Here is a 24105-nt window from a genome sequence, read left to right as displayed (position 1 = left end):
CTTTTGGAATTTGATGCAAGTCCTTCTGGGTATGTGTGGGTTTCTAGAGAGAGCGTTCCGTCAGACCCTGGGAAGGATTCCAGTCTTCGGGTGCAGACATAGCCAGAGCAAACCTTCAGGTAACCCTCCGCGTCGCGGCAGCTCTCCACCCTCTCCCACAGGTGGCGCTCTGTCATTGGGATGACGTCACTGGCTGCTAGGGCAACCTGGGCGGAAAAAGCCACAAAGGCTGGGGTGGAAATAGACTTTCTTTCTTTCTTTTTTTTTTTTTTTAAGATTTTATTTATTTATTTGACAGAGAGAGATCCCAAGTAGGCAGAGAGGCAGGCAGAGAGAGAGAGGAGGAAGCAGGCTCCCTGCTGAGCAGAGAACCCGATGTGGGACTCGATCCCAGGACCCTGAGATCATGACCTGAGCAGAAGGCAGCGACTTAACCCACTGAGCCACCCAGGGGCCCGGAAATAGACTTTCTTGACCAGTTTGTCCTTTTCAAATCTATTTGGCTTTGACCGAACTGTCTACTTCTCCACTCTCTCACACAAGGGGAAAGGGAGTGAAACAAGGGCTGAGAAGAAGACGGCAGCAGCGTTTTTAAAGCCGGGCTCTGCCTTCCTCGCTGTTCCAGAAAGGGGCGGCCCTGGTCCAAAGCAAAGCGCCTGCGAGTGGCAGTTTGCGAACGCCAGTTCGAAGACCAGGGGAGGCAGTGATTGCAAGTCTACAGATTTGCAATGAAATATTAATGTAGCGAGCTTTTCATTAAGCCAAATTTATTCAATCTAAAGATAATCCTTTATTTTGGAGCTGCGTCCCTGTTTTTGGTTGGGAGAGGGTGGGGGTGGCCTGAAAAGATCTTTTCCCAACTAATGGTATTGGGGTAGTCTGTCGCTTCTCAAAGTCTCCAGGTGGCCAAATAAACATTGGCCACGCCAAGTAGGCCCTCCAGATTCTTTCTGCACTTTCACTGCTACCGGAATGGCGGTCCTGGAGGATTGGGGCAGTGCCCCCTCCCAGCCCCAGCCTCACTCCACTCCAACCCCAGGGCCTGCTTACCTGTGCAAGAGCCCCTTTGAACAGCCCCCCTCTTCTCTTTATTACCTGCTTCTCCATTATTTGCAGACAATTATCTGCCATAATTAACCAATTACCCTTAAAGACAGTTATACTTTTCCATCAGCAAACACTGATGTTCTTTTCTTGGGTCTTTTAATGAAGGCAATATTAAGGAGACACTTATTTACATAAAGCAGAGTGGTCCCTTTTGAGGAGGGTTTGAGATCAACCTTAAAGTTTTAAAATCTTGGGGCGCCTGGGAGTTTCAGTTGGCTGAGTGTCTGACTTCTGCTCAGATCCTGATCTTGGATCTGGGATTGAGTTGCATGTGGGGTTCTCGCTGAGCTGGGAGTCTGCTTGTCTCCCTGCCCCTTCCCTTGCTCTTGCTCTCTCTCTTTCAAATAAAATAAATACAATCTTTAAAAAAAAAATAAAAATAAAATTTTAAAATCTTAACTGGTGGCTGGGAGCTGGGGCTGATGGTCAGGAAAGGAGTTGGGAGGGCTTTTTCCCTCTTGAAACAAGAGGTCCTACTTTAAAAGGCAAGATGCCCAGGGGGCCTAGTACAGTGTGGCCAAGCTAATGAGATTGAGATGTATCAGTGTGATGAGCTCAGCCCTGCAAGTGAAATCATTTAGAAGTGCAGTCTTCGCCCCTGTGCCTGCCTCTTACTGACCACAGCTTAACCCCCCTCCCCTCCTCCAGGCACCTCTGGGGGCATCCAGAGCTAATCAGTTCAGGGAGCTTGACTGAAATGTGCGCCTTACCCTGGCTGCTCATAAAAGCTTTATCCTGGGCAAAGGCTGACCCAGAATGAATGGAGGCAACTCCCAAGTCAGGAGACCAGAGGTGTTCGCCGAGGCAGGATCTAGGCTTATGGAGATAACTCCTTTATGGCTGTTACATTAAAGGGTTTGGGGGTGCAATTTTATCTCTTCACATGTGCCCCTCTATGATTCAGACCATACCTGGTGGCTATTTGCACTTGACTCGTTGGTGGGCAAAACAATAGCAAGAAGCAGTTTCTTTCCAAGCTAGGGGAAAAAAAAAAAAAAAACAACCTTAAAGTCTGCTCCTGCTGGGTTTATAAAGAGCTGTTTTCTTCTTGAGCTCTATGGCATGGAGGCTTTAATCTGAAATTTCTTTTTAATCATAGCAGGAGTCCCAATTAGCGTGTTGGGTAATCTTTCAAGTAGAACTGGGAGTTCCACGAGCAGAGAGAGCAGAGGAAATCTTATGTGTGAAGCCCCCGAGGAACAGGGCAGAGAAGGCAGGGCTGTTGGGCCTGTGAACCTACGTGTGTGGGAATAAACGTGTGTATCTGCAGGTTGGCCCCCCAACTGACCGGACCAGGTGCGTGTACCCCAGGTCCCTTGAATGTCAACACTGAATGTGTGGAGTGTTGCCCTCAGTACCCACCCGTGAGCCAGGGTGCAAACACACAGTATGGGTGCCCATTCCTACCCTTCCACCTAAGAATGCAAGACAAACCAACTCCATTTGCAAGTTTGGGGGCATCCCTCTGTCCATGAGATGGGCCGAACCCCTGACTCAGCTGACACCAGGGCGCAGCTCCGACCTGGAACTGCCAGTGACCTACTTTCCTTTGTTGTTGTTTTTGGAAGTGCTGATGTCAATGCAGAATTCAGCAGAGAGGCTGTGTGAGAAAAAGAGGAGATGGGGAGGAGAAGGGAGAGAACGAAGGGGAGGCGTGGAAAGGGGGGAGCAGTTGCCCGTCATATAGCTCTCCTGGTGACAAGTATCTGCACCAGTGCGAAACACGTTTCCTTCCATCCCCACAGTCTGGGCCCTGCTACTTTGGGCTCAGTAAACAGGGACAGGGCTTGCTTTGGCTTCCTCTCCCCACTGTGGACACACAAGGGGTGGAAGTGATGCCCAGGCAGGCATGCCCAGATGTGTCTTCCTTCGGGTGCCCGGAAATGCTGGTGGGCTTCCATCTGCCCAGCCAAGGTTGAGATGCCGAGCCACAACCCCCTTGACACGTGGGACTTGGTGCGGGCTCTGCACTCTGGCTGGTGCTGGAGGAAATTGGCCTTTGGGGACAAGGCAGGCAGTTCCCTCCATTCGCTGCGCCCTGGTAACGCATGGGACGGAACTCCTCCAGCAAGCAACCTTGTCTACTCTCACCTCCCGTTGTCAGCCGTGGGGAGAGCTGGTGGGACCAGAGAGTCCTGGACAGTCCAGCGCACGGCGCAAGCTCTGCAGAGACTTGTCCCAAGGCGCTGCCCCTCCTGTGTCTGAATCTCTTCCCTTCCTCACTTCCCGGTTTTCCCCATCCTACAGACAGGGCTGAGCACGCTGAGGGTGGGAGGGGGTGGGGGTTGCCGCAAAGACTCATGCACTCCCCCACCGTGTGCAAACCCAGCTGCTGTTCCCCTGCCTCAGCATGGCTGAGGAGCAGAACCCACAGCCGAAGCATCTGGCTACTTCTCCCAGGCACAGCCCTTCCTTGGGACACTTGGTCAACACATTCCTAATGAGAAAATAATTTCGGGTCCACATTTCCATGAAACCTAGGGCCATAAGCCTTACGATTCCGCATAGACAACCCATTTCCCCCTTCCGAGTGTTCATCCATGTACTGAAGGGAATCCGTTCAGGTGGGGCTGAGGGCTGGGCACTGGGCTGGGTCCCCTCCTGCTGCTCTCTCACACCTGAACCCTCGTTCCCCAAACACGCGTGGCACCTGGTTATCATCATCCTTTCCTGCTCCATAAAATCATACATTTTTCAGGCAAAGAAAGATACGGAGGAGACAAAGTCCTCATATGCTGAAATTAGCCCCCGAAAAATAGGTTACCTGACAATTACTTGCTTCTAAGTGGAGCATGATCTAGTGGCAGGGACACGCGCACGACGTGCTGCTAGGACCGCCGTCTTCCACTCCCAGCTCGTCGCCTCTTAGCCTTTCTCGGCCCCTTGCTTTAGAGGAGGGATAATAACTCTCCCACCGCCGCCCTCCGAGGGTGCTGGACAGCTACATGAATCAACGTCTCCGAAGAGGCCAGGCTCAGGACGCCGTGTAAGTACACAGCATCAGCAGCCTCCTTGCGAATCTACATGGAGCTGATTTATTTACTTCCCGTGAAAGAGACAACAATCATCATATTGACACTTCGTGCTGCAGCTTCCTGCCTCTCCCTCCAGCCCCCCTCCCTGTGCCACCACCGATGACTCCATTACAGGTGCCCTGCCTTCCAGTGGAGGAGACCTGCTCTCCGCCAGCATCCCTCCCAGCCTGGGGACTGCCACCCTCACCCCCAGACCACCATCTGTTGCCATACAACGTGTCACCCCACGTTCTATGTTCTGTGTGGTCTATGTGAGGCCATGGCATGGGCATGGGACAGGGGAGGAATGGGTTCTGTGGGCAAGAGAGGCTTTCTTGGAAGTTGAATGCTGCCGATGATTAAGAAGCGAAGCAGAGGGGTGTGCAAGGTGTGTGCAAGGTGTGTGCAAGGAAGCAGTTTAAATGTTGCATCGACTGGGTAGTACCCTGGGCCCCGCGCCCCTCACCACTGCACGGGGCTGTAGACTGGCGGCCATCAGGCTGGTGCGTTCTCCATCCCACTGAGGAGTGGGGACGGGTCACGACGCGCCTTTCAGCTTTTGCCGCTGGGGGTGACTTTGATTTTTCCCTTCCATTCTGACTTTTGACAGCTCCCTTCATTTTTAGCAGCATTCAGTGCTTAGTGCTTTCACACAGACAGAAAGGAATATGAAAAGGAAGGGGACAAAAAAATAAAAAATAAAAAAATTTAAAAAAAGAAGAGCAAAAGGTTTAAAGGTTCATATTAGTCCCAAGAATTAGAAAGGCCGCTGCTCCTCAGACATTGGAGCCTGGCTGGGAGAATCCGCCAACGACCAGAATGTTTGACATTCTGTAGCGATAGGGTCCAATGCCGGAGCTCCTTGGGTACCACCTGCCAGGAGACAGGATAAATGTATCCTCTCTCCTCAGAGCACAGCCCAGGGACTGATTCCCCAATCCTGATGTGTGAAGGAGATGTCAACAGAGGTCCCCTAAAGAATGATGTCTCTATTTCCATGCTAATCCTGGGCTGCACATAGAAGAAACGCATCTTCTGGAAAAGTGGGGTGGGCCACCATAGCTCAGTGAAGCACACGCAGTGCTTCTGGGGTTCTCTCTGGGAGCAGGCAGGAGCGAGGGTGGGGGCTGCTGTGGGTGGGCTGGAAGGGCCCAGCATGCCCACCCCTCCTGCGGGGCCTGCCTCCAGACCCCTTTCAGGCAGATCTGCCACTCCTGGAAAATGGCGTCGGCCCATGCTTGTCTCCAAAGGGATGTCACCGCCGGGACCTTCCAGCCTGTCTCCCTAGTGCTTTTGAGATCAAAAACCCCAAACTCGTTAGCTAAAAACTTTGCTGAGGGAACAATGCCCACCAAGGTGCACGATGTGGTGCCAACTCTCTCATTAAAGTGTCTTTCAACATGAAAACTCACTGCCAATGACAATGGGCACTTGGCTGCTGCCAGTTCGGAATAAGATGCTGAAGAAAAGAGGGGGAAACAGCTGTGTCCAGGTCGGAACAGATTAAATTTATGGCTGGCAGGCTACGGCTGAGAGCTGTTTATGGAATGCTTGGTGCTTCGTTTTTTTTGTTTTGTTTTGTTTTATTTTGTTTTTTTTTAAGGAGATTTTCAGAAATGTTCTTCCGGTGGGTGATGTGCCTTTTTTTGCATGGGGCATAGGCCTTGTGCTAATGGCCCCGTGTTCCTTCATGCTGTGGCTCAGACCTCATTAAGCAATAAAACCCTAGCCATTAAGAATACAACAGCATTTTACCTGACATGGAAGAAAGCAGATGCCAGGAGGCATTTGGGGATAGAGACGAGGGAGTATACAGAGCTGAGGAGCCTAGCAGCAGAGCCCCCCGGAATGAAGGATCACGGTTGGTCCCAGAATACATTGGAAAAATGAGTGATCCCCTGGCTCCCCTCACTGACCCAGCTGAAAGAGCACGAGGGAATTCAAGATGGTAGAACAATTGCGGTTCGAGTTTCCTAGGGCTGCCGAACAACCACAAACTGGCTGACTAAAAACAACAGCAACTTATTCTGTCCAGAAGTCTGAAATCGAGGTGTCAGTAGGGGTTGTCCCCTTCTGGAGGCTCTGAGGGAACACTGGTTCCGTGCCTCAGCCATCCTGGTGTCTCAGGTGCCTCAGACATCCAAGGTGTCCTTGGCTTGTGGAGGCCTAGCTCCCATCTATGTCTTCTCTCTTCTGAGGACACTTGTCGCTGGAGTTCAAGACCACCCACATCCAGGATGATCTGACCAATAAGGCCCCATTCCCAATTTCCTTTAGACATACCTTTTGGACAGCTTGTGTTCGACCCACTCTGACAGCCAAAGCCATCTGGAGAACTCCCAGGACAGAGCCTTCTCTCTAGGACTGGTCCTCCTCCCACTGGACCCCCTGCCTGCCCTTGGGACAACTGTAATTGTGGCTCCCTAACAAAGCCACAGGGAGACTGAGCCATTCCTCAAACCAGGCCACCACTCTTCTTTTCTTTTCTTCCCTCCCTTCCTTCTTTCCTTCCTTCCTTCCTGCTTTCTTTCTTCCTCTCTCCCTCCCTCACACCCCTCCCTCCCTCCCTTTCTTTCCTCCTTCCTTTCTTCCTTCCTTCCTTTCTTTCTCTTTTCCAGGCCACTCTTTTCAAAACCATTTCCTGGTCTCAGAGTGTCACTCAGCCCCTAAAGCCTTGTCTCTGAGGTATTTTCTAAGATGACCGACCAGGGCGGAGCATCTCGCCCACGGGGCATCCCAAGGAGCCAGAAGTCGAGTGTAGCCAGGGTATACCTGCTCACCAACTGTCCTCACCCGGGAGCCTTGAGTTGCAAAGGCCAAGCATAGGACATCTCCTCTACAGGGGCTTTGCAAGTGTTTACCAGCCTTTTCTTAATTGAAAAGGGATGGAAGTCATTATATTCTAAAGTGACCTATTATGTCATTGGTTGGTTCTAATAATTAGAAAACACTTCCTTCAGTTGAGTCAAAAGTGACCTACCTATAAGGCTATCCACACCCACTGTCCCAGATTTGCCTTCAGGAACTCTAGAGATGAAGGTCACCACCAGGCTCTTAGAACCTGTCTCATTCCAATCAGTTGAGGGGATGAAAATATCTCCCCAGGGGTCACAGGGCAGCTGTGGCCAGACCCGCTGGAAGAGTTTCCATGATTCCACAAGCATGGGTAGCAACCAGCACCGCAGGCTGGGAATTTAGACCACTATCTGCTAGGTGCTTTAAGTATATTATTTTTAATCCTCACGACCTACCTGAAAGGCCTGTATTGTAGTCACCTGTGGCTTGTATGCGAGGGGAGGAGTTCTGAGGTCAGCTAAGTAGTAGAAGGTGAGGGATCTGAGCCCAGATCTGTGCAGAGCCCTCCCCACCTGCCTGCAGCTTGCCCTGGAGCGTGAAGGAACAGTCTGTCTCCTCCGCCTGGGGGCTGGAAGGTGGGGAAAGGCTGAAAGTCCTCCGAGGAGGGTTAAGATGAAGCAGAATCTCCAGTTCCACATCTAAACCAAGCAATAATGTTTTATTTCAATTTCCCTGAACACAGAGTTCAGTTACCCTTGGTTTAAAAAAAAAAAAAAAAGCACAACTGATGAATGTTTGAGAAATGTCAAGTATTACATTTCAGCGGACGTGTGCAGAACGACCCGAATGTCGAACATCCCCAAACAGATGCAAACCTTCCCCGAAGTATCTCACAGGGGCACATCACTGAGGTTTGAAAAGAGCAGCTCATGTTGCCAGCTCTGCTGGATTTTCCAGAGTATGAGCTCCACACCTCCAAAGGCTGGATCACCCACAGGAAAAATAGAATAATAATAATTATTATTATATTCTCTTTCCCACAAACTTTTGCATTTGATTGTCCCTTCTGCCCAATGAGGTGGGGGTGGGGGTGTCGATGTTCCCCTCACTGTGAAGGTGGGGACACCAGGAGTCTGTCCAGTGGGGAACCCCAAGGGAGGGCCGGCTAGCAACCGGGGTGCCTCTCTCTCTACTATCCACTTTGCAGGAGTCCCATGGTCCCCTTACAAGCTTCAGAGTCCCAGAAAATGTGACAATGTGAGATCCCACCCAAGACTTGGGGTGAAAGGAGATGGAAGAGAGAAAGGAAGGTCCAGGGCAAGACCCAGGAAGAGGATCAGTGGCCACTAAAGCCGGGTGACGTCAAGTCAGAAACCTGACTGCAGCTTCCACCAGGGACATGGGAGATGAGCACCAAGCTCCTTCAAGGAGACGGACCATAAGTCTTCTTGAAATTAAGTGTTCCGCTCACTCGTAAGACCCTTTCCTTGGGCTCACAGGCTTGCCCTCAGCAATGACAATGCGGGCTCCAGAGAGATCTCAAGACTGGCAGCAATTAGTCCCCTCCAGTGTGTCTGTGACCAGAAGAGATCTTAGTCGCAGGTGCTTCTCTGAGGTCATATTATCTAAGGAATTAAGGTTAACAGCTGAACAGCGAAAGAAAGGGCACTGAACTTTATTCTGCTACCACTTTGCTTCCAAGTAAATACATTCGGGATTGCCTCACTTAGTCATCAAATGCCAATACTTAGACCCAACAAGTAGACGGCAGCCGCTGAGGGCTTCAGAATACAGGAGTGGACCCATTCCTTCTCCAGAGGGTCAGGCTGGTCTTTGCCTTGTGCGAAACCCCCAGGACACAGAAAAGGTGAATAGTCACACTTAAAAAATTCTGTTGACTCAATAATTTCCACCAAGAAGCGCACTGGCTCCCACAGCAACGAACCCCTAGCCCTTGACCCCTTTCTCTGGTGGCCAGGGAGAGCCTTCCCACAGACGAATTCCCCGTAGCCCACACTTCTGTTTTGGGGGGACCACTCTGTTCCGGTACATGGAAGAAGGAAGGGTTGAGGTTTACATGGTCATTTTTGTTCCAGTAATGAAAGCCTTGAAATGATCACAAAAGGAAAATGGGAAAATATGCCTCCTAAAAAGAGCTGAGGCAAATTATTATAGCAACTGAATCCTAAAAGGAATTTTCAAGTAAAAATATGGCTCATGTGAAGTTGTTATGGCAACTGACATTTAAAAGTTAACTGGATTTGGGCAAGTTTCTTCCTCCACCCTCTGCAAAGTCTTGCAGGAACTTCATGCTAAAATTATGCTTTAATTTTAATTAGCCAAATAGGTCATAAATATAGCTTATTCCCAAATCCTTACAATTTCCTCCCTGCAAGCAGCTGATCTACTAATGAGAAAATATTTCTACAAAACCCCACTTACCATTAAAACATCCTATCCAATATTTTTCTAATACAATTTATCAATTTAAACACATTGCATAATGTGATATTCTGTAGCATTCCATTAAAATGATAAATAGTAGTGTGGGGAGGGGTGGGGGAACCAAAAGATTAAACATATTGCAAGCAGTGTAGTAACCGTATTTCAATAACCTGGACCAAACACACTACTCTCATCCTCAAACGCAGTCTGAACGCAGCCACAGATTCCTGACTGTAAGGGTATTAATAGGACAGAGGAAGGGGGGCAATAAGAAATGACAGGCAACTTCAGAAGAAATAAAATTTCTATTAGGCTTTGTTATAAGATTACATCAAAGCAATTCATATGTTTTAATCTGGGGAGAGAAAAAGCAACTACTTGGGGTTTGTGCCTGGGGGCTGCCTCTGTGTGTTGAACCAGACAGTTTGCATAATGAACAATTTTCATTCAATCAGGATCTCAGCAGAGATAGCTCCCACTCGAAGGTCCTAGGCACCGGCTCTTGGTTTCCATTCTCCCAGCCCCCCCTGCTGGAGAAACAATGCTTACCAGGGAGAAGAGGACGCAAGGCGTGTTTCCAAGCCACCGCTCTGCATCCAGGCCCACGAAGTTGGAGAGCTGACTTTAAACGTCTCCTCCCACAGCCCAAAGGACCTCCAAGGGCCTTGTGTAGGATTCCGGAGGGCGCCCCCTCGAACAGGTTCTTGCGGGAGGAAGGAGGCTCCAGGGCTTGAAAACCTTTGCCTTTGCCACTCCCTACTGATACAGGGATTTTAGAAATTGCTGTTTACGTTCTGGGCCCAACATCGGAGAGACTGAAGTTGCTGGAGGCCAGTCTGCCGGTGTAAAATACCGCATGTGGTTCTTACCTGGCTAGTCATCTCATAAGCCTCCCCGCTGCCCAGGTCTTCATAAAGTAAAATGAAGAAGGGGAAAACAAAACAAACCCCTCCCCCCAAACCGACAAAACCCCGACCCAAACGGAATTGCCTTTTCATGCACAATGGAAAACTTAAAAGCTGAACAAATCGTTTTGAAAAACTGGCACAGACCACGCTGGCTTGGAGGAAGGAGAGTCCTGGGCAAGCGGGCTGAGCCAGGACCCGCGGCTGCGGCCTAATCCCCCTTTATCCGAGGGTTTAGCGCGCACCCCGCCGCCCCCAGCCTGCGCCGAAGCCGCAGAGCCGCTGTGCTCCGCCCGGCTGCACCGAGCGCGGCCCGCCCGGTGGCCTTCCCGGGGGGGGGGGGGGGGGGGCGGCAGGGGGCGCGGGGAGGGAGCCGCTAGAATTCGAATTCGTGTGAAACTGTTTCCGAAAACCTGGGATGATCATTTACATGTTGAAAATATGCACATGGTAATTCAAAGCTAATTACCCCGAGCACACCGGAAACATTCATGCCATCCTCTCTGGATGCTGCGTACAGATAGGGGCCCGCAGCTCACTCCGGTGTTTCCATCTTTATGGAAACAGAATGCTCCAGCGATTTTCGCTTCCAGCCGCAGGCCCTCCTCCTGCCCCCGGCTGGGTGGAGAGATGATCCCCTTCCTGGACTTCCAGGACAGGAGGCTGAGCCCCGTTTCCCAGGAGAGCCCTTTGTCAGGGTCCTGTAATTCCGTCGGAGGCTGCATGACTGTCATTCCCATTATTTAATTTAGGTTACAGTGACCTCTTTCCCACCTGTGTCTTTTCTCCCAGTCCCTCTCCATTCTCCCCCGCCCCTCGGCCTCAGCCTGTGGCCTCGGCTTTTTCATTCACACCAAAAAGTTGCCTCGACATTGACCTGGCTACTTTCCCTATGAGACCATTTCAGGAAGGCAAATGGGCTGTGAGGTGGCCACACCCACCAGCTCTCTGGAGCGCGGGACTCAAGTGGGTGCACATGAACCAATAGCCGCCATGCGGAGCAGGTCTTACTGTAGCCAAGGGCACGCACGTTCACATGCCCCACGCACGTGCGCACACACACCATGCACGTGCACACACGCCTCAGACGCGGAGCAAGCCCTGCTCGCAGACTGGACTAATTAGACCTGGGCAGGTCCTGCAGCAAATTCATTTCCCCATTTTCCAGAATAAAATGAGTTCTCTTCCATTGGGGGCATTAAACCAGCGTGCCAGCAGCTAAGACACTGCCAAGGGGGATGCTGTAGCCGAAATAACTTTGACTTCCCAAGTTGATCCAAGGAGACTGACCTTGGGCTGGGGAGCTGGCAGGGGAAGAGGCACAATTCCAGAGTCAAGAAACGAGCGCGTGGCTTATACATCTGCTCCACGAAATCGCCGAATGACGGCCAGCTCCTTTTTAGCACTTTGAAGATGCCAGTGGCAGGTTTTAGACATTCAGGAATGCGAATCTGGGTTAGATACCCACAGCAGGCTGAAGGTTGATGGAGTGATATTACCAGGTTTAACTAGAGCCATTAAGAGACTCTTCCTTATCCCCACACCACCGCCACCAAAGTTATCACATGAGCCATAATGCAAGAGAGAATTTTCATTCCATCAACAAGAGAGGGAGGCAGTCTATCTTTGTCCAGAGAAAATGAGCAGCCCAGCAGGACGCTTGTGAGGAATTGAGTGCACAACACTCCAATATCATCCCTACAGGATTTCCTCAGCTCTTAGCCGGCTAAGCAGAGTGGGCTGAGCTGGAACAATGTTCCCCCCAGCCTCTGTGAGCCAGAAGCCCAGTTCTAGGAACCACTGAAAGGTCACTTAAAGACAAAGGACACTCGCTGAGACCTGCATTCCACAGGGCTTAAGCCTTAAGCTCCCAGAAAATCACCATCCAGGCTGCACTCCTGATGTTCTCAATCTCGTTTATTATTTCTAACAAAAGGCGATACCACTCAAACCAAACTCATTTCCTTGGTATCCCCTGCACCTGGCCCACTTTGTCCTCCTCCTATGCCTGTGCACCGCTGGTTCTTCGCCTGGACAAGTACCTCTCTGTTCACCCTGCCAGTCCATGGTCCCTAGCTTTATCATGACCACTCGCCTCTACCCGACGGTTTCCTCCTCTCTGCCACCGTGTACTCGGTCTGCTCTGGGTCGCTTGGCTTGTTTATAAAAAGTGTGTGCTTCTGTTTTGTGGATCCCCATCATGGATTCCAAGTGAGAGAGAAGGGACCAAGTCTTCCATTCCCTTTGTGTTTCTTGTGGCATCCCCAATGTAGGGTTTTCACGCTGGAGACACCCGCGCAAGATATACTGACTGACCTAGGAGTTTTATGGCTGGAGTTAGACGGCCCGTGAGATGGCCCCAGTGCACCCCCACACACCCAGCAAAAATTGTGCCCCTCATTCATGTTCTGGGCATCCTCTAACTTGCCCAAAGCCAGATTTATTGCTCCCGCCATAAAGTGTATCTTCTCTAAGCCTCACTTTAAAGCTACCACTTGGCAGAAGATCAAGTTAGAAGTGCAGGATAGCAGGTGATGGCGAGGAGAGGAGGAGGTCGGGGGGGGGGGGAATAATTGAAGCTCTGTGAACTACCAGCTCAATATTTAACCTAGCTGGTAATTTGCCGTGACAATGATGCCACGCACGGAACACAACTCCTATGCAAGAATGTCGCTCTCTAATTAAGAGGGCTCTGCTTTTCCTAGCCACCCGCGATTTAATCACACACGCAAAATGAGACTTGGATCCGGGAGCTAAAGGTGCTATTAGAAGGCACGGGCAGCACGCGGCCCGGGGACGCGTGCTCACACCTTCAATTGTACCTCAGACCGAAGGGGGACAGCCGCTCAGGCCTCTCACCACCCAAGACTGACAGGCATCTTCCCCAAAGACCTGTGCGTGCCCCTACTGCAAATCATGGCGCTTCCCCCACAGCACTGCGCTCTGGCTGGGAAGGCTCAGCGTGAGCTTGATCCTGGAAGAGTAACTTTAATAGGGATTTTCATAGAAAGGGACATCCATGGAAAGGGATCTTCTCTTAAAGAGGAAAGCAAGACAGGAACAGGGACACACACACAACACCCCTCCCCTGCCAACCGCAGGCAGAAAGACAGAGGAATATTATTAAAATCATAGCTCTAAAGAAGGATGTTGCCATTGCCTAAATTGACTGCTGGATTCATGGAACGTGGCTAAGCAAGACAAACCGTTTTCTGCTTAATTAGTGGCTCCTTTATGGAAGGTTTGCTGCCTGGAGAGAACCCATTACAGGAGGAGAGCTCATTTATAGGGATGCACCTTCTACAGCTATTCAGATTTTAAATAAATAGCGGAGAAGGGAATGGTAATGGTGGTGGGAGAAGGGGGTGCTATGGAGACAGGGAAGCTTCTACAAAAGACAGACTTTGCATTTCAAGCCTGAGTGCCAGGGAGAGCATCTCTCCTAGGCAAACACATAAGCCTCTAAAATTTGAGGCCAACAGAAATGACCTCTGCACCGTGGCTGACTGAAGATATAAATAAACTTCAACGTGAACAGCGGTGTCAACTGGGGGAGGAGAGATGAGAGTCCAGTGGGGGCTTTTTTTTTTTAAAAAAAGTTCTGGTTGTTCTGACTCCGTTTCAGGGCAAGGCATTCAGGAGCCCAATACCACTGCGTGCCTCGAGCTCCCCTGCTTTCCAAGGCGCCAGCCCCTGGGTTACCTAACGGCCGGGAGGAAGCTGTAACACACCCAAGTTATATATAGGCTGAGTTATCTGCATTTTACAAGCACCAAGCATGTTATGTGAGGAAGCTGTCATTTTTAATGACAGCACACACTTCCAATTACCAACTGGGTAATCCACTAGGGAGCAGGTACAGTTTCATAAGAAGGGCTCACCATTTATGAAAAGTTTACATGCTCACTTCTGAACTGGTTATAAATATTTCTCCCCAGGCAGGTGGTATTCAGTTTTTCGCATGGTCTTTCGGTGTCAAGGCTGGAGAAGGGAAGACTGTTTTCTTGAAAATTATACATTTTTGAGATTTAGCAATAGATCAGAAGCAGGGGGTGCAAGGGGACGGTCATGGAGAGCCTGGCAAAGATGAGAGGCTGGCAGAATGGTGAGGTTCAAGGTCTTCGAGCACACCCACCGGTTACTGGCAAATCGCAGACTCTTAGGACAGGATCTGGCAATAGAAGTTGTAAGCCCCCTACCTCTATTGTAGTCAGACACGCAGAAGGAACTCAGGGCCCTTTGGTGCACCTTTCATGGCGTTTACACAGTTTCGTCTGCGGCGACACAGAACACACGGTCATTATCAGCTGTTGTTCGTGATCTTCCTTATAGACCAGACGGCCCCTGATGGAAATGAAGGCTATAATTTGTGAGTCTCCTGTCACTCAATTCTTTGTGAAAGCTTTCCTGAACACTCCAGTCTCCAGGGATCTCTCCATTTACTGACATATATTTTTTCTTTTTTTTTTAAGTTTTATTTATTTTTATTTTTTTTAAAGATTTTATTTATTTATTTGACAGACAGAGATCACAAGTAGGCAGAGACGCAGGCAGAGAGAGAGAGAGGAGGAAGCAGGCTCCCTGCTGAGCAGAGAGCCCAATGCGGGACTCGATCCCAGGACCCTGAGATCATGACCTGAGCCGAAGGCAGCGGCTTAACCCACTGAGCCACCCAGGCGCCCAAGTTTTATTTATTTTTAAAAAAGATTTTATGTATTTACTTATTTGAGAGAGAGAGAGTGAGAGAGAGCATGAAGAGGGGAGAGGGTCAGAGGGAGGAGCAGACTCCCCGCAGAGCCGGGAGCTGGATGTGGGACTCGATCCTGGGACTCTGGGATCATGACCGGAGCCGAAGGCAGTCACTTAACCAATTGAGTCACCCAGGAGCCCCTATTTTTTTATTTTCTTAAGGAATCTTTCTGCCCAGCGTGGGGCTTGAACCCACAGTCCCTAAGATGAAGAGTCACATGCTCCTCTGACTGACTGAGCCAGCTGGGTGCTGGCCCATTTACTGAGTTTTACTTTCTTTTTTCTTTTTCTTTTTTCTTTTTAGATTTTATTTATTTATTTGACAGACAGAGATCACAAGTAGGCAGAGAGGCAGGCAGAGAGAGAGAGAGAGAGAGAAGCAGGCCCCCTGCGGAGCAGAGAGCCCGATGCGGGGCTCCATCCCAGGACCCCGAGACCATGACCCGAGCCGAAGGCAGCAGCCAAACCACTGAGCCACTCAGGTGCCCCTACTTTCTTTTTTTAAAAAAAGATTTTATTTATTTGACAGAGAGACACAGCAAGAGAGAGAACACAAGCAGAGGGAGTGGGAGAGGGAGAAATAGGTTCCCCGCTGAGCCAGGTGCCCGATGCAGGGCTCAAATCCCAGGACCCTGGGATCATGACCCGAGCCAAAGGCAGACGCTAACAACTGGGCCACCCAGATGCCCCAATTTATTGAATTTTAATTTGACTTGTGATATTACTGCTTAGTCCCCAGACTTGCTCCAGATAAACCACAGTTCTTGGGGACAAGGTACCTTTTTTTTTTTTAAAAGATTTTATTTATTTATTTGACAGAGAGAGATCACAAGTAGGCAGAGAGGCAGAGAGAGGAGGAAGCAGGCTCCCTGCTGAGCAGAGAGCCCGATGCGGGACTCGATCCCAGGACTCCGAGATCATGACCTGAGCCAAAGGCAGCGGCTTAACCCACTGAGCCACCCAGGCGCCCCGGGACAAGGTATCTTAATTTCAAATCACTTGTAAACAAGGAGGACAGCACAGGCAAAGGAGACAGGTGCTCCCATACTCTTCTTGACAAGAAAGCCGCCATCACAAATACAATTAAAAGCTTTAATAATCATTAACTAAGAGCTTTTGGTGAAGAATCACTGGCATATATTGATTGATAAAGCAAGTTAAATGTGTTCTCAAGAGGCCGTTCCTGCCACACTAGCAGAAATCTAGAGGATCTTGGCCTTTTCAGAGCCACAGCTCTGTCCATGTGGTAGGTGGGGTAGAAACATCTATGGCTTGGGAGCCTTCCTTTTCTCTCTCCTCCCTACATTCATCTACCTGCTTTTGCTCCAGAGGATTCTAGGACCTGTTCAAATCACCTGCCAGCCTTTGATGGCACACAGAGTTAGAGCCGTCATCACTGGGCTAAGGCACGGAGAAAGCCATCAGAAAAGCTAACCCAACAAGTGGAGAAGGCAGACATTTTCACAGTGCCACAAAGGATAGATGTCCCTGCTCATTGAATACTGGGTTTATTTTTATTTTTATTGAAGATTTTATTTATTTATTTAAAAAGATTTTATTTATCTGACATACAGAGATCACAAGTAGGCAGAGAAGCAGGCAGAGAGAGGGGGAAGGAGGCTTTCTGCTGGGCAGAAAGTCCGATGTGGGGCTCAATCCCAGGACCCTGAGATCATGACCCGAGCTGAATGCAGAGCCTCAATTATTTCAGCCACCCAGGTGCCCCTTATTTTTTTTTTTTAATTTTATTTATCTATTTGACAGAGAGATCACAGGTAGGCAGAAAGGCAGGCAGAAGGAGAGGGAAAAGCCCAATGCAGCCCCGCCAAGTAGCCCAATGCAGGCTCAATCCCAGGACCCCGAGATTATGACCCGAGCTGAAGGCAGAGGCTTAACCCACTGAGCCACTGAGGTACCCCTAATTTATTTGAGAGAGAAAATGAGCACAAGTAGGCAGAGGGGCAGACAGAGGGAGAGGGAGAAGCAGAACTCCCCATGGAGCCCAATGTGGGGCTCGATCCCAGGATGCTGGGGTCATGACCTGAGCCAAAGGCAGATGCTTAACCAACTGAGCCACCCAGGCACCCCAAATACTGGTTTTATGATAGCAATTAGGAAGTATATGTAACTCTAAAATGAAACTCTATACGCCAATTCTATCTTAACAAAATAAAATTTAAAAATAATTGGGGAATATAAACATCCAGCAAGTGAATTGGCTCAATAAATATATATATCCACACAGCCAAATACCAATTAAAATTATGCAGATCTACTTTTATTGAAACAGAAAAGATGTCCATCCTAGAGTGCTAGGAGAAAAGTGTTACAGAATAGCGTACACAGTATAATCCTATTTCAATTAAAACTACATTTATATGCATGTATGCTTAGAAAAGTCAGCTCCACAAGTGGTTATTGGTGATTTGTAGGATTATGGGTAATTTCCTTTTTCTTATCTGTAGGTTGTTCTTCTATAACAAACATGGATTACTTATGTAAGAGATAATCAATGGGCCGAAGAGACCCTATTCCTTTCCTTTTCAATAGACATTAACCATACTTACCAGCTTAATAACAAATGTACTTAGTTGAGTTTTTTTTCAACAAATGAAAATCAAACATCTAAATTCTATCCCTTTTGAGGAAAGCGGATTATTTCCAAAAGTGTTTATAAAAGCCAGAACTCTACCAAGAGTGGATTATGAGACTAAGAGCTAACAAACCACGTTTTATGGGGTGGGGGTGTGGATGGGGATGGGGTAGAAATCCTCTGATATAAGGAAACAATCAATTTACTAGGGGAGCAGTGGCCTTCTAATGAGTGAAAAGGAAAGGAGACTCAACAACCTGTTTCACTTCCCCCCCTTTTTTTTTTTTTTTTAAGATTTTATTTATTTGACACAGAGAGTGAGCAAGAGAGGCAACACAAGCAGGGGGAGTGGGAGAGGGAGAAGCAGGCCTCCCACCTAGCAGGGAGCACGATGCGGGGCTCGATCCCAGGACCCTGGGATCATGACCTAAGCCAAAGGCAGCAAGCTAATGACTGAGCCACCCAGGCACCCCCGTTTTGCTTTTTTTTTTTTTTTTTTAAAGATTTTATTTATTTGACAAAGATTACAAGTAGACAGAGAGGCAGGCAGAGAGAGGGGGAAGCAGGCTCCCTGCTGAGCAGAGAGCCCAATATGGAGCTTGATCCCAGGAATTCGGGATCATGACCTGAGCCGAAGGCAGAGGCTTTAACCAGTGAGCCACCCAGGTGCCCCCCCCGTTTTACTTTTTATAAATAAAATCTTAGAAGGCATATTGCCAAAGAAACACAAGTCAATATAAACCTTTATACACTGGGCTGCCAAACTTCACTTTTAGACAGTATATTAATTATGTAGTCAATAGGCACGGGTTTCATTAGTGTATTAAATACCACGATCAATATTATTTATACTTTTCCAAGACAGGCCACTCAGGGAAAAAAAAGTGGGGGAGGGGGGAAATTTTGACCCTGTAGTTCAAAAATGAACAGCACACTAGAGATTAGCAAGGCTTTAATGGAAAGCATAAAACACTGAAAATATGGACAGAAATCAGATTATTGCTTTTTTTTTTCTTGCCTCTTTCACAATAAGACTGGAGGAACTCCAAGAACCATTTAAATGAAGGCAAAATGATTAGATTTTTTCCTAATTGCTTAACGCTGATGTCATGGTGTACGCAAAGTAAACATTGATCTAAAAGTGAAAGATGAGAAATAGAACATGAACAGCCTTTTGGGGTAAACCATATCCAAGAGAATTCCAAGAACTGTGGGCCAGAATCTATTTAGGCCATCCTCAGGGACCTAGATCTCTTAAAAGCCTAAGTGGAGCCAATTCTGATGCTCCTCTCCTGGTGATCTGATTTTTAGTAGGGAAATCTGCTAAACGTCCTCTCTCCAGGGAGCCGCCCTCCCCCAGGAGGGCCCATGGATTCACCAGTCACTGAGGACACCTGAGGCCAGGTCCAGTGGTCCTGAGATGTGTCAGGGTAACTCACGCCCCACAAGGGAGAGCCGTCGTGAACGTGAACATAGGGAATGCTGGGAGGAGTGGAATGTGAGACTGGTAACTGGGCTGAAAGCTAGATTACCACTTCCAACCCACAATTTGTCAATCCAGAATTGTGCCGAAGACTGTAATTTTCTAGTCCGTGCTTGATAAGCAAGGTCAGGCGGAAAAGAGCTTCCATAGAAATGGTTGAAGCCTCAGCCCCACAGGCAAGTGCAGCCCAATGACCACCGACTGAGGCTGGGATGTGCCCAAACTATCAGCAGGCCTGAGAGAGACCCTGTCTGTTGTGAGGAACAGAAGTCATCCGGCTTAGGGCTGGCCACTTGCCTCCGGACAGAAGACAGGTGAGGACGAAATGGCCAGGCCGTCATCGCTCTCCAGCTCCACGATGGGCCACTGTATGTCGCACCTGCCCGGCCAGGCGGACTGCGACACAGCCTGGATGCTCAGGGAGAGAGATGTGCAGCCAATGCCTAGTGGTGGGTCGCGGCAACCGGATAGATAATTAATGTGATTAGGAACACACAGAGCAAGCATGCTCTTGCTGACTGAAAGGCCCAGTAGCATAATTACTGTTTTCTTACTAGCTCACTGTCTGTACACATTTCAGAGCCTGGTTGGTGTTAGAATGCTGTGTAAACATCAATAAGATCCCAAAGTGCCCGATGATCAGCATTCTGGAGCACAATGGCTTTTTGTTTGCAGGGTTTTCATTCTTTTAAAAGATGCATTTTCGGGTCACAAACATTAGGATGAGTGATCTCTATGCCTCAGACTGATCTTTGAGTCTGTAATGAGTTAACATCTCCCCCAAGTGAACATTTATTATGAAGGCTAATTAATTGCTTTCCAGTTACAAGAACCCTTTGCATTCAAAGAAAGTAGGATTCACATGAAGAGAATATTCTGTTTATTAAAACAAAGCAGGGGAAACAAAGGGCTTCTTCCTTCAAAATCCCTTCTATTTAACATAGCTTTGGTCAAGAAATGAAACATACAAATGCAAGAAATATGTACAGGTAGAAAAAGTATGCATCCGCCAACCAAAATGCAACATTAATTGAAGTGAAAACTAAAGCAATGCTTTGTAGTTGCCTGGATGTCCCTGGGGGACAGCAAGTCAATGCTTATCAGCTTTCCTCAGAAGAGACAATTTTGATTAATATCAGACCCATCTGACTCAGTCTATTAAACCCTGAAGGAGGGATATTCTTCAGATATAAAAGATATGTCTTTGATTAATAATTCTACCCTATTGCCATTCCAAGCATTAACAACTATGTGGCACCTCCAGAATGAGAGAGGCTTTGAATTCCAGAAAGACACACTCACTGAAGTATGGGTTCCGCATGACCCCCTCTTGGCTCCCCATCCTGAGAGGGAACCCACGTTGTGAAGGTGTCACCGCAGGAGAGGCAGAAACCCTCGTTACATAATTTATTTCACTGTCTGCAGAGTTAGGGTCAATTACTTGTGACATAATTCCTGCCTGAAGATAATGAAATCTTAATAAAACTGACAAAACCCCGAAGACAGAGGGAGTGACTGGCCCCGCGCTACCCTCCGGCTGACCCACTGCCGTGTACACCACAGCTGTCGGAGCCCGTTTCCCTTTGCCTGTATCAGTGAGTACTGACGGGCTCCAAGATGCGCCCAAGGGAAGAAAGCGCTTTGTCCACCTGCACCGCGCAGTTCATGTGGAAATGTCATGGGGGAAGGGACGAAGAGAAGGGGGAAGAATGAACTGGTTTCACTTCAGCTCTGCTTTTTCAAACTTCTGCCCAATCAGCCCTGCTCTTCTTCTCACATGAGCGCGTTTCTCCTGATGTTCATGATCAGCCTTCTGCCATATTCTTTGTAGTCCACGGGCTTCACGTCTATCACAGTGGCCTTAATTCGAGACTCATCCTTCAAGAAGAGAAAAGCAGTCTGTCAATGGAGGAAAGCCCTTGGCACGGAATGCTGGTTGGTAACCCCCTTGGCTTCAGGGGTTTCAGTGATCCCAGCGGGAGCGAACACAAAGGCATGCGGGACTTAGTGTTCAGTCATCCTAGTACAGAAAGCCATCCCCCGCGAGAGTCCCGTTTGGAACTTCCGGAGCTGGGAGCGTGGACAGAAGCCCCTCTTCAACCTTCCTTTGTGATCCCAAGCTCTCAGAAACTTAGAATCTAAACGGGATGGGCCTTAGCGGGCTGATCTAGGTCACTTTGTTTTCTCTGCAGAGGGGGACACAGGAGCCCAGAGAAGAGAAGTCACTTGCTTGGAGCCACACAGCTAGTTTTGAGAGTGGTATGAAAGCAAAAGCACCCACGGCAGAGGACGAAGGCCTGGTCTGCAGCCATCTCAGCTCTCCAGGATACAACCTCTCTGCACTTCACCTTCCTTGTCCGCACCATGAGAGCGCTGCATGAACCTTCAAGTTGTCCCCTGGTCCTGCCTCACTCTGTCATTCTAGCACAGACATTTGACTCCCTCATTCAGTGCCTCCAGAAACAAACACCCCTTCTAGCAGGTACTAGAGTTAGGGCATAATAACACAACAGAGTGAGGAACCCCTGAAACAAGCAGGGAGGTTTTCAGAACTCCTCGTTCGCTCCTCAGGACTCAACAGTGCCTTTGGAGGCAGGGTGGTGTGGTGCCCAGAAAGGGTGCACCGTCTGGTTCACTTCCTCATGGAAGTGAGTCCACTCAATACCTTACTGTTCTTTGTCAGTACACCAACAAAAATCCCCCAGGCTGTAACTGAAGAGAGCACACAGCATTTCCCACTAGATGCTCAACACCAGACAAAACAATCAACCTCAGCTCTGGGAAGAGTCAATGAGTAATAAACGCAGGATGTTTAGCACTGGGTCTGGTCCATAGTATGCAATTAGGTGACAGTTGCCACCGTACTGTTGTTGTGGGTGACAGAGAGAAGGTCCCCACTGCTAACCCTTCTGCACCCCAGGAGACCCCACTTACATTGTAGGTCTCTAGTTTCACCCTGATTCTGAATATGAAAGATCGGAAGTTGGCATTCTGGAAAACTTCCTCAAATGCTTGTTCATTCTGCAAAAACAAATGTAAAACTTTAGGCATGGAAGCTATCAGACCATTTGAAAATATCCATTAAAATTTTTGAAGGCTGACTGGCTGGTTCAGTCAGAAAAACATGTGACTCTGGATCTTGGGGCTGTAGGTTTGAGCCCCCCATTGGGTTCAGGGATTACTTAAAAATAAAATATTTTTAAACTTTTTATTAAGATTTTATTTATTTATTTGATAGTGAGAGAGAGAGAGAGAGAGCACACACGTAGGCAGAGTGGCAGGCAGAGAAGAGGGAGAAGCAGACTCCCAGTTGAGCGGGAAGCTGTACATGGGGCTCAATCCCAGAGCCCTGGGATCATGATCTGAGCCAAAGGCAGAGGTTCAATCAACTGAGCCACCCAAGCACCCCAAGAGAAAAAAATATTTTTGAAAAGACTTCTGAGAAAAACCTCTCTCAAAATTTTTTGCCCTCAGTGGTTTAAATTACTTAGGAATGACTAATCTACAGGTGACATTTCATTACATAAAACTGTTTAGATAGAATTTTATTAAAATACTAAAATACTCTACCTACAGTAGCCAAATTCACAGAGACGGAAAGTAGAATGATTGCCAGGGGCCAGAGGAAGGGGAAATGGAGAATTAGTATTTAATGAGTGTACTAAACTTAAAAATGGTTAAAAAAGTAAATTTTATGTTATGCATATTTCACCATAATTATAAAAATAATTAAACCACTCTTAGAAAACACATTTCTAGGGTGCTTGCGTGGCTCAGTGGGTTAAGCGTCTGCCTTCAGCTCAGGTCATGATCTCAGGGTCCTGGATCGAGTCCTGCATCGGGTGCTCTGCTCAGCGGGGAACCTGCTCTCCTCTCTCCCTGCCTGCCTCTCTGCCTACTTGTGATCTCTGTCAAATAAATAAATAAATAAATAAATATTTAAAGAAAAAAAAAAAGAAAACAATTACTAAACTTCAAAATTTTTGTGATGGAATCTAAGGGTTTTGAGTTCAAGCCCCACACTGGATGCAGAGATTTACTTAAAAACAAAATCTTAAAGGGGTGCCTGGGTGGCTCAGTAGGTTAAATGTCTGCCTTGGGACGCCTGGGTGGCTCAGTTGGTTAAGCGGCTGCCTTCGGCTCGGGTTGTGATCCCAGCGTCCTGGATCAAGTCCCACATCGGGCTCCTTGCTCCGCGGAGAGCCTGCTTCTCCCTCTGACTCTGCCTTCCACTCTGTCTGCCTGTGCTCGCTCTCGCTCACTCTCTCTCTGACAAATAAATAAATAAAATCTTAAAAAAAAAAAAAAGTCTGCCTTCAGCTCAGGTCATGATCCCACGTTCCTGGGACTGAGCCCAGCATCAGGGTCCCTGATCAGCAGGGAGCCCATTTCTCCCTCTGCCTGCTCCCCCTGCTTGTGCTCTCTCTCTCTCTGACAAATAAATAAAATAGTTAAAAAAAAAAAAAAACCTTAAAAAATAAAAATGAAATCTTAAAAAAAAGAATTGAGAGAAAAAAACAAGCAAAAAACCTTTAAGTTGCCATACTGTCTTAGTCTCTGCATTTATAGTGATTTGTGAGCAAGTAAAGAAGGCAGGTGAAGTGGGTAAAGACTAGGAAAAGTTTGAAACACACAGTTCTCTCCCTCTTTCTCTTGTCCCTCAAACACTACTTAAGCTTTATTTACCTTTCTTAAAAATAAAGTAATCTCTATACCCAATGTGGGGCTCGAATACATACCTCTACTATCAAGAGTCACATGTTCCACTGACTAAGCCAGCCAGGCACCCCACTAATTAAGCTTTTTTTTTATTAAAAAAAAAAAAAGTCTGGTAAACTGGAAGAAATCAGAGCAAGGATTTTATATAAATACGCATAAAATTAATTTGCAGTAATTTTATATAAAATTAATCATTCATGTCAGTAAACAGTATCTTTTCAAGCCACATGAGACATGAAAATGGCTTTGTTACATCAAACTCTTGTAAAAGTTACTTCACATATACACACAAAG

The 24105-nt window shown here is 48.1% G+C and overlaps 1 protein-coding gene across 2 annotated transcripts in view; it reads right to left on the bottom strand.

The window, feature by feature from the left end:
- Positions 1–19955: 19955 nt before the first annotated feature.
- RPA1 (replication protein A1) overlaps positions 19956–24105 on the bottom strand; it is a 77634-nt gene continuing 73484 nt past the window's right edge. For both annotated transcript variants that reach the window (XM_004746853.3, XM_045070022.1), the window contains 2 exons: positions 22027–22113; positions 19956–20970 (listed from right to left, as the gene is read on the bottom strand). In XM_004746853.3, coding sequence (XP_004746910.1) covers positions 20866–20970; positions 22027–22113 — 192 coding nt within the window. In that variant the 3' untranslated portion in view covers positions 19956–20865. The remainder of the gene's footprint in view (positions 20971–22026; positions 22114–24105) is intronic.

This window comes from Mustela putorius, unplaced genomic scaffold, assembly GCF_011764305.1.
Source record: "Mustela putorius furo isolate JIRA1106 unplaced genomic scaffold, ASM1176430v1.1 tig00003962_pilon_pilon_pilon, whole genome shotgun sequence".
In the NCBI taxonomy this organism is placed as follows: domain Eukaryota; kingdom Metazoa; phylum Chordata; class Mammalia; order Carnivora; family Mustelidae; genus Mustela; species Mustela putorius.
Note: the sequence above shows the minus strand (reverse complement) of the source record. Positions and strands in the feature narration are given on the sequence as shown.